This window comes from Equus przewalskii, chromosome 13 (assembly GCF_037783145.1).
Source record: "Equus przewalskii isolate Varuska chromosome 13, EquPr2, whole genome shotgun sequence".
NCBI lineage: Eukaryota > Metazoa > Chordata > Mammalia > Perissodactyla > Equidae > Equus > Equus przewalskii.
The window spans coordinates 27,836,983-27,854,624 of NC_091843.1; the positions used below are offsets into that span (position 1 = coordinate 27,836,983).

At 44.2% G+C, this 17,642-nt stretch overlaps 1 protein-coding gene across 5 annotated transcripts in view; it reads left to right on the plus strand.

Annotated features, from left to right (window-relative positions):
- Positions 1-17,642, plus strand: part of SH3TC2 (SH3 domain and tetratricopeptide repeats 2) — a 71,285-nt gene that overhangs the window by 17,717 nt on the left and 35,926 nt on the right. Inside the window, exons 2-8 of one of the 5 annotated variants that reach the window (XM_070569225.1) lie at positions 1,065-1,163; positions 4,668-4,795; positions 7,932-8,037; positions 9,685-9,828; positions 10,866-11,067; positions 11,867-11,940; positions 13,877-14,072. In XM_070569225.1, coding sequence (XP_070425326.1) covers positions 1,065-1,163; positions 4,668-4,795; positions 7,932-8,037; positions 9,685-9,828; positions 10,866-11,067; positions 11,867-11,940; positions 13,877-14,072 — 949 coding nt within the window. Of the gene's footprint in view, positions 1-1,064; positions 1,164-4,667; positions 4,796-7,931; positions 8,140-9,684; positions 9,829-10,844; positions 11,068-11,866; positions 11,941-13,876; positions 14,073-17,642 lie in introns of all 5 variants that reach the window. The other 4 variants (XM_070569223.1, XM_070569224.1, XM_070569226.1 and 1 more) reach the window with 4 other exon arrangements.

Below are 17,642 nucleotides of genomic sequence, written 5' to 3' on the forward strand. Positions count from 1 at the left end.
GGGGGATTTGAGTTCAGCACTAATCAGCAGCGACTGGACGGAGGGTCATTGCTCTGTGCCTTATCACCCTCAGGCTGCACCAACAGAAGCACAGGTCCAGAAGGCAAACCTGGTAGGCCTGGTTGACTTTGGCTCATCACCATTTTACAATTGAAGAAACTGGGAGGATTAAATGGGTGACTCACAAATAGTAGTTGAGCCCTGATTCCTAACCCTTGTTTCCGGGACCAGGTAATGCTTATAATATTCTGACGCCATGGTATAGTCCTTCAGCAGTTTCATGCAAAAGAACAGAGTAACTAAAAGTAATGTGTTCAGGAGTTGAGTTCTCTTGGTATATTTTGGGGATATCATGAAGGAGGCCCACACTCTACAGCAATACTTGTGAAATTCCCTCCTATTTTTTTTTATATCTTCTGCTTCATGCTTTATAGCTACCTTCTCTTATGTTTTCAACTCTCTGCTGTCAAAATAGCCTTCTCCCTAACCCCAGCCTGTGCCATCATCTTCTTTCTTTTCCTTTTCACTCCAATTCTACAGCTGCAGAGACAGAAACATTTTGGAGAGCTGGGGAGGAGAAAAGTTCCATATAGGACTCTATTTAGTGGCACACAGAATGACAGTCTGGGGACAATCATACATGTCAGGGCCATGACAACCAAGCCCCTGTCAGCTCCCTAATGACGCCACTCTCCCTTGCTCTGCTCCAGCACTTCCATTATCCACCCATTGATCTTATAGTCGGAGCTATAATGACCTGGCAGGCTCAACACATACCGAGCACCTTCAGTGTCCTAGGTCGTGGGACTCAGTCTGACCTGTGGGTGGGAATCTGTTTTTTTTTAATAAAACGGGGAAACTCAGGCTTCTGTGGGATTGAGATAGCACGCATGGCAGTTCTTTGGTAAGAGTTGAGTACTGAATAATTATAACGTAATGATGATAGTTAGAATTCCTGCCTGCCACCAGCCCTGGAGAAAAATTGTCACTTGACAAAAACTTGAAGTCCTTGCTTGTAACTTGTTTGCCCTCTTACAAAGGGTCTTTCACTTGATCTCTTCCAGGTAAAGAAACTCCTCCGAAGGATCCAACCTCATCGACTGAGTTTATATCCTCATCTGAAGAAAAGGAAAAATGTTTCCTGCTACAGAACATGACTCCAGGTATCCAGACCCCCAAGACAAACCCTATTTAAAAAAATATACTTTTCACGTACAATATTGCAGTAACCTCCTCATCTCCCCCATCTGCGGGCTGTCTCCTCCTTTTCCTTCTTGGCACCACCACCAAATGCATCTTTGTAGGTATGACCTTGACTATGACACTCACTTGCTCACAAATCTTGTGATGCTCTCCATTGCCTATAAGATTAAGTTAAACCTTCTCAGGCTCACATTCAAAGCTTTTCACAAGCTGGCACATAGTAGGAGCTTTGTACATATTTGCTGTATCAAAGAAAGTATATCATTGATTAGATTTTAAGATGCTGGAAGGCAAGGTTTTTTTTGAATAATTATATTCTACGTAGTACCTAACAGAATTATTTGTACACAGTTGGCGCTCAGAAAATATTTGGTAAATAAACACACGAATAGTTGAATAAATATGTAGAAGTCATGTCTGTGTTCTATATGGTACCTAACACAGTACCTTATACATAGTAGGTTCTCAATAAGTATTTGTTAAATAAATGAATAAGTGAACGAAGAGTTAAATATGTGGGGTGAGATTGGGCAGAAGGGCATCTGTATGAATCTTTCGGAAGAAGAAAAAGATTTTGAAATTAATGTGAAAAAAATCTTATTTTCAATACACATCTCTCACAAGGTTCCCCTTAAGAGGTCTCAGTGCAGCTGGCAAAGACAGAGTTGTCATCAGAGAGAGCTACAGCCGGGCTGAACCTTGTACCAGAAACTCCAGGGATAACCCTGTAGAAGATTCAGTGTCTGTTGTACACTAACAGAGACCATTTTTGAGGGCAAAGCGTGTGCCAAGCTCATGCTGAATGACCCCCGCATATTCTTCTCATCCTCATGTGCTCACCTCTAGCACGTAGCACAAAAGTCCCCATTTTGAAGGTGGCAGACAGAGGCTAAGAGAGGGAGGTGGCTTCCCCACTGCCACACAGTTAATATGTGATGAGAAAGGGACTCAATCCCTGGCCCTCATTTGTAACTTTGATGTTCCATTGCCGTCCAAAAATATACATCTCTCTGGCATGCACAAGATAGATTTGTGGAAAAATTTACATTATGAATGTTTTAAAGAACATAAATCACAGAAATAGATGTTGCATAGATGTCATCCTAGATGCTTTCTTTTCCCAATTTCAAATTGTGTCAAACTTCTTGGTTGACAATGAGGAAAACCTTGTCCTTTGTTTCTCGCTTCTGTGTCAATCTGCTTATCTGTCTGTCAGCTCGGGCTCTCCCTGCACAAAGCTGACTCACCATCTGTCGTTTCACGGACACAGTGGAGTCAGCATTTGCCTTATCAACGCATGCAGGCCGATGAACAGAGGTACCTGCAGGTGAAACTTAACCGACTGAGGCTGAACTTGTTCATCTTTCAGCATCTTCAACCATGATGCTGCTTCCAGGAAGGTCACGGAGTGAGAAGGGGAGACTCAGCTCCAGCTGCCAACCTCTCCTTTCTGTGGAAGAGTCACAGACGGAATCAATCAGATATATTATCATGCTTAAACGACCCGTTTTCAGAAGGAGTAAAAACCTGATAAAATGATAAAATACACTTCACACTAAAACTAGAGGGAACTTGAAGTTTATTCCCTGTCTGGTGCGGCTGGTGATGTGGGTGGCACTGTAGGATTCCACAGTGGGCCCAGAGGCCTGCTCTGAGTATCAGCTCTTAATGGCTGAGATCTCAAAGGCAGCTTACTTACTTAAAGCCTGGTATTTTGAGGTACATGTCCAAGGATTCACGTGGGTGGCAAAGAGGACCACACGGAAGGGGCTGGCATTCATCAGGGGCTATTCCGAGAGAGATTCTAGAGGGGAGTTTGGATCAGGCTTTGGAAGGACAGGCTTGATGAAAAGGAATCACAGAATCAGTTCGAGTCAGTGTTCGTTACAGGCGCGACAAGATGAAGGCAGCCTGAGCAGTAATCGCTGGAGGACTGGGCTGAGGGTGGGGGGTTTTTGAGGGGCAACTGCTAATGCTTAATGTGTTTATTGAACAATTAGTATGCACCAGGCACTGAATCTGAGCTTTATATGCATAAGCTCATTTAGTAAGCCTCTTAAAACTCCTGTGGGATAGGTACTGTAAAAGCCATTTTGCTAATGAGAAAAGTCAAGTGTAGAGAGGTAATTAACCATTCAGGGTGGTGCAGTTAAGCAAGGGCACAGCCAAGTCTTGAGCCTGGGGCTGCGTGACTCCTCCTCCCCGGGTTTCACCTCCTCCTAGAGATCAGGGTGCAGCGAGGCTACAGTCGTAGGGCTGGACCTGGACTGCTGAAGACGGAGGGCTTGGATGACATTAGAACACAGGCCAGGGAGAAATCGAGTGGAACAAACCTCCACCCGAAGTTCACACCAATGTCAGGTCAGTTGGGCATGTCTTATTGGAGCTGGTCTGCAGCCATAGCATTTTCAAGACTTTTAGGTTAAAGACAGGCCTTTTAAAGGTAGGAGTCCAGGGCTGCCTTGTGGACCCAGGTCAGCATGACAGGGGCTGTCTCTAACATGTTCAGGAATTTGCAAAGGCCCTGGCAAGTCAGGGATAGAAGAGAGACCTTGGTGATTATCCAGCCTGATGCCTTCTCGGTTCACTCTGTTTGATAATTATTAACGGGGTTGCTATTTATTGTCTAAGGAAGACACACGGCAAAGTGCAATTGTATGATGAGCCTCCTCAGGGTGGCCTTTCCCGACAGCACTCTCTGAAGGCACGCCCCACCCTCCAAGTGCTCCACCAACCTGTCTCTCTACTCTGTTACATTTTCTTTATGGCACTTTTCTCCATCTGGAATTACTGTGTTCATAGAACTGAGTACTTGCCAAGAGTACAAGTTCCATGAGAACACGGACCACGTCTACTTTGTTTCCTGCTGTTTCTCAGCACCTAAAATATCTTCTGCTCACAGTATTGGTCGAATGAATATGTATTTTGAAGAAATTAAAGATGGACATTACATTAACCAATTCCCCTAACATTAATAAATGTATTATCAGAAAGAAACAGGTTAGAGAAAATGTACTTGTGTCTGTATAATGCATAAAGTATGTAGTATCTATTAAATATAAATTCGACGTATAAATACTTTCCCATAAATATGTATAAATTAGTATTTGTTCTGAACTTTCACAATCATCCACAGGAGGAAATATGTGTCCTAGCTGGTTCTGTGTCAACACCATTACTTCTGTGCCAGGCAGCGCAGGGATAAAGCCTGTACAAAGCAGGAATAACCAATCCGAGCGCAGCAACTCCTGGGATTCCAGAACATTCCAGGCTTCAGCATGTTTTTTTTTTCAGGCGGTCGGGGGGAGAGTTAAAGGAAAGTTCTTCGAGAATCGTTAGGATCACCTGCAATCTCTAACTACTAAGGACACCAATTTAGGGTTTGGGTGTGGGAAACACTGGGGCTTATCTAATTCTTCCCTTTTATTTCATTTCTAGCCTGATCTTTCTCTGTTCTCTTTAAGACCTGACGCTCTCCTTCAGTGTGAAGAGCCGCTCCAAGAGGTGTGTGAACGGCCCCTTGCAGGAAGCAGCCAGGAGGCGCCTCTGGGCGCTGGAGAATGAGGACCAGGAGGTGCGTGCACTGTTTAAGGTGAGCTTGGGCGGAGCGGAGCAAACTGAGCCTGCCTTGTGTCCGTCCGCTCCAGGTTCCTCAGCACCTAGGACAGCGCCGAGAACAAAGTAGGCCCTCAAGAAACATACGACTGACTGACTGAAAGAAAATGTACACATTCTTTGCTCAAGAAGAATGGGCAGGAACTTAGAATGGGGCAACCCCTGGATTTGCAAAGTCAGAGAAGTCTTTGTTTCAAATCTGCCACTATTAGTTGTATGACCTTCCACGTTGCTTGACCTCTGTAGAATGGGAATCATTACAACATCCAAATCACTAAGTATACTTTTTTTTAAGGTGGCAAATTTGACTTTTATTGTGATAAAATATAAATAACATAAAATTTTCAATTTTAACCATTTTTAAACATACAATTCAGTGACATTAAGTGCATTCACATTGTTGTGTGACCATCACCACTATCCGTTCCAGAATTTTTTCATCACCCCAAACTGAAACTCTGGACCCACGAAACAATAACTCCCCTCCATCCCCTTCCCTCAGCTGCTGGTAACCACTAAGTATCCTTTTTTTTAAGTACCAAAATTACCAATCAAAAGTTAATAACTGTGAATAATAGAATGACAGGAGGAAAAGACAATAAAGTAAATAAACCAGTTCCTCATCTTTCATAGTGAGTAGATAATATCTTCCATTGTTGAACCAAGGAAGAGTACGATCTAATTATTTACAGTTTAGGAGGTGCTACTAGGAGAACTAAGTCAGAAATGGTTAAAAGTTGTTGCAACTAGTGGTGGGGGAAGGAGAATATTGCTTTACCTAAGAAACTAATATGTTCTGGTTATTTTTACAACCTCTGCGTTAATCTGATAGAAATTAAAAAGAGACATTTGCTCTATAAGTCTGTCTTGTAACAAAAAGGATAGCATCTGGTTTGTTGGGAGGCTTAAATGAGACGGTCTGTGTAGGGAGCTTGGCATTGTGTTTGGGTGGTGCTATGTACTCCAGACATAGTAGATGAAGAGTGTTTTTGTTTTTTAATCTCTGGAATTCAGGAACTTGGAGGCACTAGCTGCTAATTGGCACCATAGACTTTCTGTTAATTTGAGTCACTTTTGTCACGGGTAAGAGCTGGGTTTGGTTGAGCAAGCTGACCTGCTGGGCTGAGGCTTGTGGGCCAAAGCTGAGGCCTGGAGGCAGCTGGATCTGAGATCCAGTCAGGGAGCCACAGCACACTCACCTTATCCTGTCTGTGCCCTGGCCTCCATGACTATAAAACGGGGATAAGGCCATTTTCTATTAAATCGGAGATGCCATTTGATTATAAAATGCACCAACATTTTATGTGCCTCTAAGAAAGAAAATAAATGATGCCAATCAAATATGTGCCATGCTTCCTTATCTTTTATTTCAGAAATGGTCAAATGTGGTAAAAGTGCATCTTAGAATGGATTAAGTACTGTAATTGTATTCTCTTTATAGGGTTACTGCGAGAGTTAAATGAGGCTCATAAAGCTCTTGGTGAAGTGCCTGGCAATTAGTAAATTCCCTGTAAATCCATTTTGACCTAGACCCCCTTCTCGGATCTGGGGCCTCCTGGCTCCTGCTGTGGCAGATGGCCAGCATTCTGACTTTGCTGACCTAGAGCTCTTCCTCTGGATCCATCTATTCTCCTCTTCTCCCTGCAAGGTTCCCTCAGGACAGGGTTCCAGGGGTTGATCTTTGATGGCAAGACCTGGCCTGTGGGGAGAGAGACTTTCTGATCATCCCTTGTTATAGTCCACTCTAGAAGCTTGGAGAAGCAACAGAGAAAGATTTTAGGGGAAAACCAGGTCTGGGCAGTGATTCAGGCCTGTTTTTTCAGGTATTAAAAAAGAGGTGGGGGGGGGGCGCTTGCTGGCCACCTAGTGCTCTGCTTGTGAGTGTGTAGGCTGGCGTAGCCTTCCTAGAAGGCAGTTTGACTCCCGCATTTTAGGATTGAAAATGTGCCTATCCTTGCATTCCCAATTACACTTCTTAGAATTACTTGTGTCAAAACAATCAAGGATGCGTACAAAGATTTAGGTATCGGATGCTTATCACAATACTGTTTAGGATGTTAAAAAAATTAAAACAACTCAAATGTCTAACCATAAGGAAACGTTAAGAATTAACTATGTTAATGCAACAATGGCACATGTAACCATTAAAAATAATGTAGATTATTTAACGGCAAAGGAGATGATTCACAAAATACTTCTTAGTGACAAAAGATTACAAAACAATTTATGGAATGTGATTCTATTTATATAAAAATAGCTACATAGAAATTCACGTCTAGGAAAAAAATTCAGTTAATACACGAAAGTGTTAACAATGATGATCTCTAGGAGGAGGGATTGTGGGTAATATTTTTTGTGTGTGCTTTGCTTTTTTTTCTGTTTTCCAGTTTTATAAAAATAATTATTAGTCATAAATTCACAATCAAATTTGCTTCCAAGGTGCCTTCCATGATTTATCCTCCACTCTCCCCCATACACTTTTCTTTTACATAAAAGGAAGATTTTGCTACACAAAGTTCCAAACTCTGCTTTCTTTTTGTTGTTGCGGTTGTTCCATTTTCAGTGTATATTTGGAAGCTATATCAATGCACAAAGAGCTTTGTCATTCTTTTTCGTGGCTGCATAATATCATAATATTCCATTGTATAGATGGACCATAATTCATTTTAACAAGGCTCCTACTGATGAACATTTAGGTGGTTTCCTTTTTTTTTTTTGGTGATGTAAAAATGAGTGCCAAACTTCTAGTTATAAGATAAGTTATAAGATAGATTAGATAAATAAATAAGATGTAATGTACGGCCTGGTGACTATAGTTAACAATACTGTGTTGCATATTTGAAAGTTGGTAAGAGAGTAGATCTTAGTTCTCATCACACAAAAAAAGTTTGTAATTATGTGAGGTGGTGGATGTTAACTAAGCTTAGTGTGGTGATCATTTCACAATATATCCATTTATCAAATCATTATATTGTACACTTAAAACAAATACAATGTTATATGTCAATTATACATCAATTAAAAAAGAAGTTCTTATGGAGCATTTTGCACATAGGTGAGCTTGTTAGCAGGACACCGCCAGCCCAGGCTGACTCATTGTCCTCTTTGCTCAGGACCTCTCAGCAAGGTTGGTGGGTATCCAGTCCCAGAGGGCCCAGTTCCTCATCACCTTCAAGACCATGGAGGAAATCTGGAAGTTCTCCACCTACCTGCACTTAGGTACGACGCGGAGCAGGCAGGTGCGGGAGCAGCTGCTGCACAGTTCAGCCAATGCGTAGACTTGACATTGAGGAATTGGTCTGGCTCTGACAATTAAAAGAGGTGGGGCCTTAACATGGATGGTTAAAATTTGAAATATCACAAACTGCCTGGGACGAAATCTAAAGCAAATATTAACTATGACTCTACAATGCCATGTGCAACACTTCTTTGTGTTCGGGGAGAGAACATTTATTAGATAATCAATCAAAACTGGCAAACAGTTATTGATCATCCACTAAATTCAAAGTACTGAGATAGATGTGAAGTTGATGCTTTGATAAAAAAAAAGGAAACTGTCTTGAGTCAGATCAAAGGAACTGCTCAAAACAGTAAAGTTACTTTACTTTATCCCATGTTTTGGGAAAAGAGTTGAAGAAAGAGATGGGGGAATTATCTGCTAAAGGGGCCTCAGGTTGCAGGGTTTTTGAGAAGGTAGAGGAAGATACTGGGGCGCAGCCAGCACCAGTGTGGTGGGAAATGGTTCGCCTGCTCTCTCCCTGGAGAATAACTCACGGTGGGGAAATTACAGTTGCAAAGCAAAACCAAGCAAAGCAAGAGGAGGCGACTTGAATCGACGCATGTTTTACATCTCCCAGAAAATGCGGGGCACCATGCAGACTTGCACAGCAAGTGACTTTGTGTGAGGGTGGTGGGTCAAGATGGCTCTTGGCTAGAAGGTGTAACTTCTCTTCTAGTAGTCTTGGTGATTTTCTGCTCTCCACACCACGCATCTCCATCAGAGATCCTTCCTCACTATTTAAAGTGGGCCCTGTGGACCAGCAGCATCAGCATCATGTGAGGCTTGCTAGGAAAGTGGAATCCCAGGCCCCACCCAGACTGGTGAGCCAGGATGTGTATTTTAATAAGGTCCCCACGTGATCTGTGTGCACATTAAAGTGTGAGAAGCATAATTATGGAAGACACGCAAGGCCTAACAGAACAAGGGAGAGTCAGACTGGAAAGAGGGGTTTTTGCATCTTATGAAGGAGAGGAAGTCTCAAAAGAAGAAAAATTTTAATAAGAATAATTCACATTTATAGGCATGTTTAAAATACTATACATAACTATTAGACTTTTATAATTTGCATAGTTTTTGGTCTGGTTTTAACAAGGGAGAGCTTACTGGGCGTGGGTGAGGCCGAGGGTCAGAGTGGGGATTTTGAGTAAATTGTGACTCCTTTGGGGGTCTTGGAGAACCCCCAGCCACTGCATCACCAGGGGTCCAGGAAATTGAACCTGCAGTCAGGAGAATTTTAAAGGGGGACCAGGAACCCCCAGAGTCAACGTTGTAATCTTGGAGATTCCTCCATGGACATATTAGAAAAAGGTTATTTGGTTTGGTCATGTCATTATGCATTTACGGAGACTCATACCGTGCTGATATGGTAAATATCATTTAAAAATGACTTGTATTTCTCAACAGATGCTGAGAAGAATCGTTCATTCTAGAAATTTTCCAGTTATCCTTCTTATGCTCTTCTAATTCCAGTTCACTCGGGTCAGGTTGGGAATTGAGGTCTGGGAGGGAGCTTGCTCACCCTCTTCTGTGCTCGGCTAATGGCAGAAATCATGTTGTTCAGGAATCTGGTTGGCTTGACTTCTTAGGCTATGTATCTGCATGTCTGGAGCATCTTCTCTTTGACCACAAGTACTGGCTCAACAGCAGATTGGTGGAGGATACAGAGATCCAAGTGTCAGTAGATGATAAACACCTGGAATCAATATACCTGGGACTCCTGATACAGGAAGGTGAGCATGGAGTAGAGGTGGGGATGCCGGTCTTATTATCAGACTCCCTGAAATAATTGGGATACAAAGGGAGGCAAAAACCATTCAAACATGAAAATATTCACGAATGAACTCACCTGTTATAAGATTACTGCAAACATCTCTCTTAGTTTAACATTGACATGATGTGAAAAGCTATGTTGGTCAGGCTTCCTCATGATCTGATGTTAGAACCACTTGGAGAGTTTTAGTAAGATGCTCATGCTAGGGTTCCACTCAGGCCAATCAAATCTCCAGAGGTAGGGGCCAAGGTTTTGGTATTTTTTGAAAGTTGTCTGGATAATTCTAATGGGAATCCAAGATTGAGAATCACTTTTATAAACATATGATGTAATTAGATTGTACCATAAAATTGCAAACCTTGAAAAACCTGCAGGGTTTCGTGAGATCCAGGAAAGCGATGTTGGGGAACTGCTCGAAGCACCCATCAACCTGTTTACAAAGAAGGGTCTGATCAGGGCCACAGGCAACCAGTTAACGACTGATGACGTTGCAGACACTTTGAAAGAGCCAGATTTGCATAGAGTATTTTGTAAAATGATTTTCCTTATGATTGCATTGCACAAATCGCATTTGAAGGAAAGAATTTCATACGTGTTACTATAAAATTTAGTTGGGGAAATTATGTTCACCCAAATCAATGTAATTTATTCTTTTTTGGTCCTAAGATAAAGCATGAGGTTGCAATTATAATTGAAGTTCTCTTAAATGTATTTTCATAAGATTTTGTTTCATTTTTTTTCAAGGTGAAGTCTCATTTAAACCACATTTTCATGAATTACTCAGAAATTTTGGTGCTTATTTTAAGTGAATTCCCTATCGATGGCTTTTTTCTCCTGCTACCGGTTTTCCTGGGATCAGAAAGAGCCTCCCCATCAGCTGTGCGCTTTACTCCCGGGAAGGAAAGCGTTTGGGCTCTGGATAGAAATGTTATATTGGGTGATAATCGCTTTTTACTTCCTGCTACTCCTTGGAAGGGCTTTTCTCATTATCTACAGGCCACTTCTTCTGCAGAGCCATGTGCTCCGTGGCTCAGCCAGCTGAGAAGGAAGGGGAGTATTTGACACTTTACAAGAACGAGTTAATCTCAGTGAAGATAGCCGAAGGAGGATCCGAGTGGGAAGGCATGTCCTTGGCAACCGGTCAGCGGGGCCTGGTGCCCGTGTCAGCCCTGGAACCCCTGCCACTCCCTTTCCACCAGTGAGTAGCCACCCACCTCCTAGGAGAGGGTCCCAGAGCAGACTGAGGTCTGCACAGAACAGCGTAGGCACGCTTGCAGATTTGGGCATCTGTGGTGCCAGGGAGGAAATGAAATCTGGGTGGCTTTTATCTTTTTTTGTTTTTTCAACACTCAGGTTCTCACAATTTGATGAAATTGGAGACAACTCTAAATTTCAGATGGACATTGTTCCTAGGAGGAAATATACTGCCTGGTCTCCACTGCACTGTTACTCAATGTAGTGACTGGGGACCATTTGTATCAGGCTCTCCTGGGGATTTTATTGCAAGTTCAGACCCCCTGGTCCTCCTCCGACTCTCTTGGAGTTGGATCCAGGAATCTGCATTTTATTCATTTATTTATTCAAGCTCCCCTTAAACATAAGGGGATATTTTCCACACTAAAGTTTGAAAATCCTTTGCTGGAAGCTATTGTAAACTCAAACATACAAAGCAACCGTAACATTATCCCAGGCCGTGGACCCTGGGTGTGGTTCTGGCACAGAGTCTCACAGTGAGAATGGAAAGGGATCCTTTGCTAGTTATTTAACTGACAAACTAATCGCAGAGCCAGAAAACAGTCCGGGCCTGCTGACCTTGTCTCCTTTTCACAGTGCCCATTACAAAGTAAATTCTCAAGAAATGTCTGCCATCATTATAATAAGAGTGATATCAAGAATACTTATCATTATCACCATCATTGTTATTTTAATGGACTATTCGGCTCATCCTTCTAATCTTTTGAAATCAATTTTTGCAAACCCCTTGTTTCCATTGGCAGATGGTTCCTAAAGAATTATCCAGGAAGCTGCGGCCTTTCCAGGAAGAGGGATTGGACAGGCTCCTACCAGATCGGTATGGTTGAGTTGAAGACAGTATTGTTAGGGCGATAATATCGCCCTGCCTCCTAATTTTGTCTTCAGGTTTGGAGTCAGTTGATGTGAATTCCCGTCTCTGCTCTGCTACTGACTGGATCTGGGGAAGCCAGTTACTATCTATCCTCGTGGGCTTCCTTGCCTGTGAAATGAGAGGTTTCAGTTGGGGGCTGTAGATATGAGTGCTGTAGGCAGAAGGCACGGTGCATGAAGGCCTGGATGGAAGATGTTAGGGAATGGTGGAAACCATGGGGATTTAAAGATATGTGGGTGAAAAAAAAGCCAGATGTGGGCCAGATGTGGCCTGCAGGCTGCATGTTTTCAATCTCTACTCAAAACACTTTCTAATTTCCCTTAGAGTTTTGTGAAATTAATTTCAGATTTAAGAAGAGCAAGAATACCTGGCACATAGTGGGTACTCAGTAAATATTTGGTGAATAAATGAAAGAAATAAGTATATGCGTAAATACAAGCATACATTTTAGGTAATCTCTATTTGTGTATGTAGGTATGTGTATACACACATATATGTAAGTATATAAGTATCTATTAGATAATGAACTTTAATGTTCTATATGTATCTAGAATATACATTCCTTTCACCTTCATCCTTAGAGGCCCCCTACACCTAGCACAAAATGCAATTTTGTAAGTTCTCAGCCCAAATAACAGTTCGGAAAAAGGAAATAGAGGGAATTACGGAACCCAGACATCAGATCTAATCGATAATCGTAAACAAGATTTTTAGCTATCTGAGGAAGGAAGGCCTTGTAGTTAGGAACACAGGGCTGTAAAGTCCGTTCTGGGTTTAAATTCTGGCTCCACAACTTAAAATCAGTGTGACCTTGGCCAATTCACGTGCCCTCACTATGCTACAACTCCCTCATTGGTAAAATGACACCATGAGACCAACTTCGTATTGTCATGAGGACTAAACTAAACGATGCCTGTAATTCACTTAGTGTAGTTTTCTCACACTGAAGTTATTAGCCCAGAGAGCAGTGGGAATTGCTGATCTTGAAGATATAATCAATAGAAACGTGACCAAAAATGTCAGAAAAAAAAAATCCAGTAGCTTTAGTAGAGGAGCTAATGCAAATATGGAAACTGAGGCATATAAAAGTCGTTATCTCAACCAGAACAGGATTCATGAAAAAGAAGCGTCAACCAGGAGTGGAGAGGCTTCACTTCTAGGCCAAGCTTTGTCACACATAAGCTCCTTGGACAAATCCTGTATCTCTCCGTGCCTCCACCTTCTAATCTATGAAAAGGGGATTCTGATAGTTACCTTCTCTACCCTTTGGGGCTCCCAGGAAGACCTGAGGAAATGGATGTGAGTGTACTTTGTAAAGTGGATAGCACAACGCTCATAAACACGTCATGACTAGATCCTACCTAGGCAACTTATCAAGCTGGGCAGTGACCATGGTCAGAAGGGGAGTCTTCCAGATCCCTCTGGGTCATCAGCAGTTTTCTGTTCCCCCGTGGTGTGAGGCTAACATTTATTGAGGGTTGACTGGTGCCAGGCATTGTGCACTTTCTCTCTTCCTGATATTCATAAGAGAGAGGTATTCTCATTATTCCCATTTTACAGCTGAGGAGACTGAGGGTCACAGTGGCAACAGGAGCTGGAAGGAAATGGAGAGACCCTCTGGTACAATGCTTCTCCCCTGGCCTGGGGATTTGTGCCAAGCACAGCAAAGTGCTTACTGAATGTCCTACTTTAGCAAAATGAAAAACCAATTCCCCTGTGTCAATCTTGCCAATTTGTTCTTTGAGGAGTCGGGTTGGGGAAATTTACTGGTCTTTGAAATTCCGAAGTCTGGGAACCCGTCATTTCATATTATGTTGGAAGCTCGTGGAAGGCTCAGCTGTTTCTGCCTTATTTAGTTGACCTCTGTGCTATTTCCCCACAGGCAGAGGGAAGTGTAAGGCCTGGAAGGAATATGAGAGGGAAGAAAACGATGAGCTGGATCTCCGCCAGGGAGAGAGCATCGAGATCATCGGCTTTGTCATCCCCGGGCTCCAGTGGTTCATTGGGAAGTCAACACGCTCAGGAGAAGTGGGCTTTGTCCCCACCGGGAACATAGATCCTGATTCTTTTTCCCCAGTGTGAGTATGACAGAGAGGTCCTCCTGGATGTCCTGGAGCGGGACCACCTCCCCAGTGGTCCTGCCCCGTTCTGAGCAGGTTTGCCGATGAGCTTCAGGGTTCCCTGGTGACACGGAGCCAGAGGAGCACATTCTGACAGCCGAGGAGGACAAAAGAGTGAGAGGGAGGGGAGGAGTGGTCAGTTTGGTTCATTTCAACAGATGGTCATTGAGGCCTCTCTCTGTGCCAGGACAGAAGCACAACCCAAGACAAAGGGCCTGCTGTCAGCATCCAGAGTGCGTTTTGGTCCTTGAGTTTGCCATTCACCCCATTAAACGGAGGGGCCCATCAGGGAGGGGCACACACAGAGCGCAGAGATCGCAGCTGAGTGGGTGGAACATCCCTCCCACATAGGTCTGTCTGCTGAAAGCTTACTGTGTGGAGCCAGTGTTGGCCAGGAGGGTAGCGTGCGTCTTTTCCTCTCTTCTGCCTTGAGTCAGAAGAGCTGGTTCTGAGGAGCAGAGCCACCCACATGGCCAGTCAGCAGTGGTCTCCTCCGCAGGCCCTGTCATGGAGGGGTGGGGCTCCGGAGTACCAACCAGTCTCTGTGGGTGGGCTTCCTGCACCAGCTCAGGAACAAAGGCAGCCTGGGCCCAGGAAGCGTGAGAGGGAACGTAGAGGTGGCTGCTAATACCGAGACACTGTGGCCCTCCACATCAGGAAAGTGCGGCCCCAGGGATGGCTAAGGGTTGAATGCTCAGACTGGAATCCCTTCTCCTGTGAAAGAGGCCCTGAGATGAGTGGGCCACGGGCAGAACTCCCTCTAAAATCCCGCCCCCTTTATGGGAGAGGAGACGGAAGATCATATTCCCCACACAGAAAAGTGAGAACCCAAGTAACTCTACACAAGGAAGGTTGCTCACTGAGCCCCTGGAGGGGCATGGAGTGCTATGGGAGTTTATAAGGAGGAAAAGGGTATCGAGAACTTTCACGAAAAAGGCAACATTTGAGTTCAGCTTTGCACAATGTGAGATATTTCAACAAATGTAAAAGGGGAAAGGAGGTCACAGGGAGGAAAGTGAGGGGATGTTGAGGAAGGACTCATGTCGGTCAGGAGGCAGGTTACCAGGAGGGCACTGGTGTGGCCACGCCTCAGTGGGGTCATGATGTGGAAGATGGCAATGCCGGTGCCAGGGGCCTGACCTCCACTGGCAGAGAATGGGGAACCACTGGGTGTCTCTGAGCAAGGGAGAGAAATGATGTGACTGGAACCTCCCTCTGGGAAGCTAAGCCTGGCTGTGGGTGAGGCGCCCGTGGGCAGGGGAGAGCGTGGAGGCAGGAGACCAGTGAGAAGCCGAGCCTGGCACGGAGGAAGGGGTGGGGGAATGGAGAGGAGAGGGCACTGCTGAGGAGCCAGCGACAGGAATTTAAAGACTCCCAGAGCTTTCCAAATACGGATACCTGTGTTCTGCCCCCAGAGGGTCTATCTCATTGGTGTGGTGGGGCCTGGGCAGGGATGGCTATGGAAGCTCCCAGGTGGGGCCAGTGTGCAGCCAAGGCGAGGACCACTGCTCTGAACAGCCCCTCGTTTTACTGCCGGGGGAAGTGAGGACCCAGGAGGGAAGGGGCTGGGCTCAGGGCCTTGGGTCTGGAACCCCAGAATCCTGACGGTAAATCCAATGAGTGCTGTAACCGAGGTGCTGGAGAAAGGGGGAGAGAATAAGAGAACAGAATCCAGGGCTGGTAGGGCAGACCCTTGGAGGGTGCCTCCATCTACAGAGTGGAGGAAGGAGGAAGGTAGCAGAGGAGACAGAGGAGCTGGCTGAGAGGAAGGAACCAGCCACGGGGGAGGTGGAGGGATGCTAACACTGTTGCAGGCCTGGGAGATCAAAGCAGAGCTGACTGGGGAAAGGTCTTTGGGAGTGGCTGTTGGGAGGTCACTGGGGGGGCAGCATAGCTTAATGGTTTACAGAGTTCCAGAGCCAGACTGCCCGAAAGGCATTTGGGGGCCACATGAGAACATCATGTGTCTCCATTAGCTCACCAGCTGTGTGACTTTGGACATGTTAATTTGTCTCTCTATGCCTCAGTTTTCTCATCTGTCAAATGCGTATAATATTAGTACCTGGCTAGTAGGATGGTCATGAGTTTAAATGAGCTAATACATGTTAAGCACTTAGGACGGTGCCTGGCACAGTGTGTGTGTGCGATCAATATGCATTAACTCTTACAATTGCTGTCATTGTTGTGGGTGGTAATCTTTGAGAGGCAGTTTTAATAGGATATGGGGGCCAGGTGTCTGATTTCATAAATTATGTTTGGACTTCTGCACCTCAGACTTTGCCCCAAATGACAATAACTCAGTACCACTACGTCAATTTGATCAGCACGTTTTAACTGGCTCAGTTGCAGGGGAGACACTCTTACCCTTAAGAACATCATCTCCTGTATTGCAGTGGCAGCATGAGACCTTCTCCTTATTTCCACAGGATCCTCTGTTGGCCCACCCCTGGTTGCCTGTGGGACCCATGCACCAGAGATTGCACATTCATTAGGGAAGGAAAAAGTGAGCCAGGAGACTAGGCATGGTAGAAGAAGGAGAGGACAGGAGAATTGGCTCATTGAACAGCCCCCAAAGCACTCTCTATTTACAGACATCCCCGAAACACAGCAATCAGAGGAGAACGCCACGAGCAGTAGCCAGGTGCGGAGTCCTGGGAATCATCCCTGTGTGCTATGTGGGAGTTGACCACTAGGTGTCACTCTTAGACCATGTTGATTTGGTATCAGGTTCCTGAAAAAGGTTGAGCCTTTGCTGGTCTCCAACCTCTTCCCACAGGGTCCCTCTCTGTGCTGGTATATTACTCCCAAAGTGTATTCATTCATTCATTCATTCATTCATTCATTCATCCATCCATCCATCCATTCATGCATCCATCATCTATCCATCCGTCTATTCATCCGCCTATTTAATCAAATCAGCTGTATATTGAGAGTGAAATTTCTCAGAAGCCGGTTTCTGAGTCAGATTTAGTCTGTGCCTGACACAGGGGAAAGAGATCCTGCTTTTCAACAGGAGCAGATTTGCGAGTTTCCTTTTTTCAGCAGATTTCAATGCCAGCTACCTAGTTTCATAGTAACAGCAGCTGGAAAACCAGTTCTTAAAACTTGGGGCAGGGAATCTGTCTGAATAGACATAGTATTTGCATTTGGCCAGAGTGACTCTGGGGATTTCAGAGCTTTTGAGGGTGACAGAACACCACACCCTTCCTTTTTTTAAATGTTTTGTGTTTTTTAAAAAAATATTTGATGTGTGTGTGTTTGTGTATGTGTGTGTGTTTTATGGGAAAAAAGTCTTTAGATATAACTGAAGGTGCCTTTTACTCTTTCCTACTTTCACCCTCTGATCCTGATTCCCACCGGGTAGGCAAACTCTACTTGAAGTTGACGTGTTTCTTTCCAGTCCTCTTTCTGATACATTTTAAAAACAGATACTGGTTCAGAAACAAAAAATACTATGGTTTTGTGTATTTAAAAAAAATATAGATTTTTACTGCAACTGGCCTTTTTCTTCAGTTGACATAAATTTAG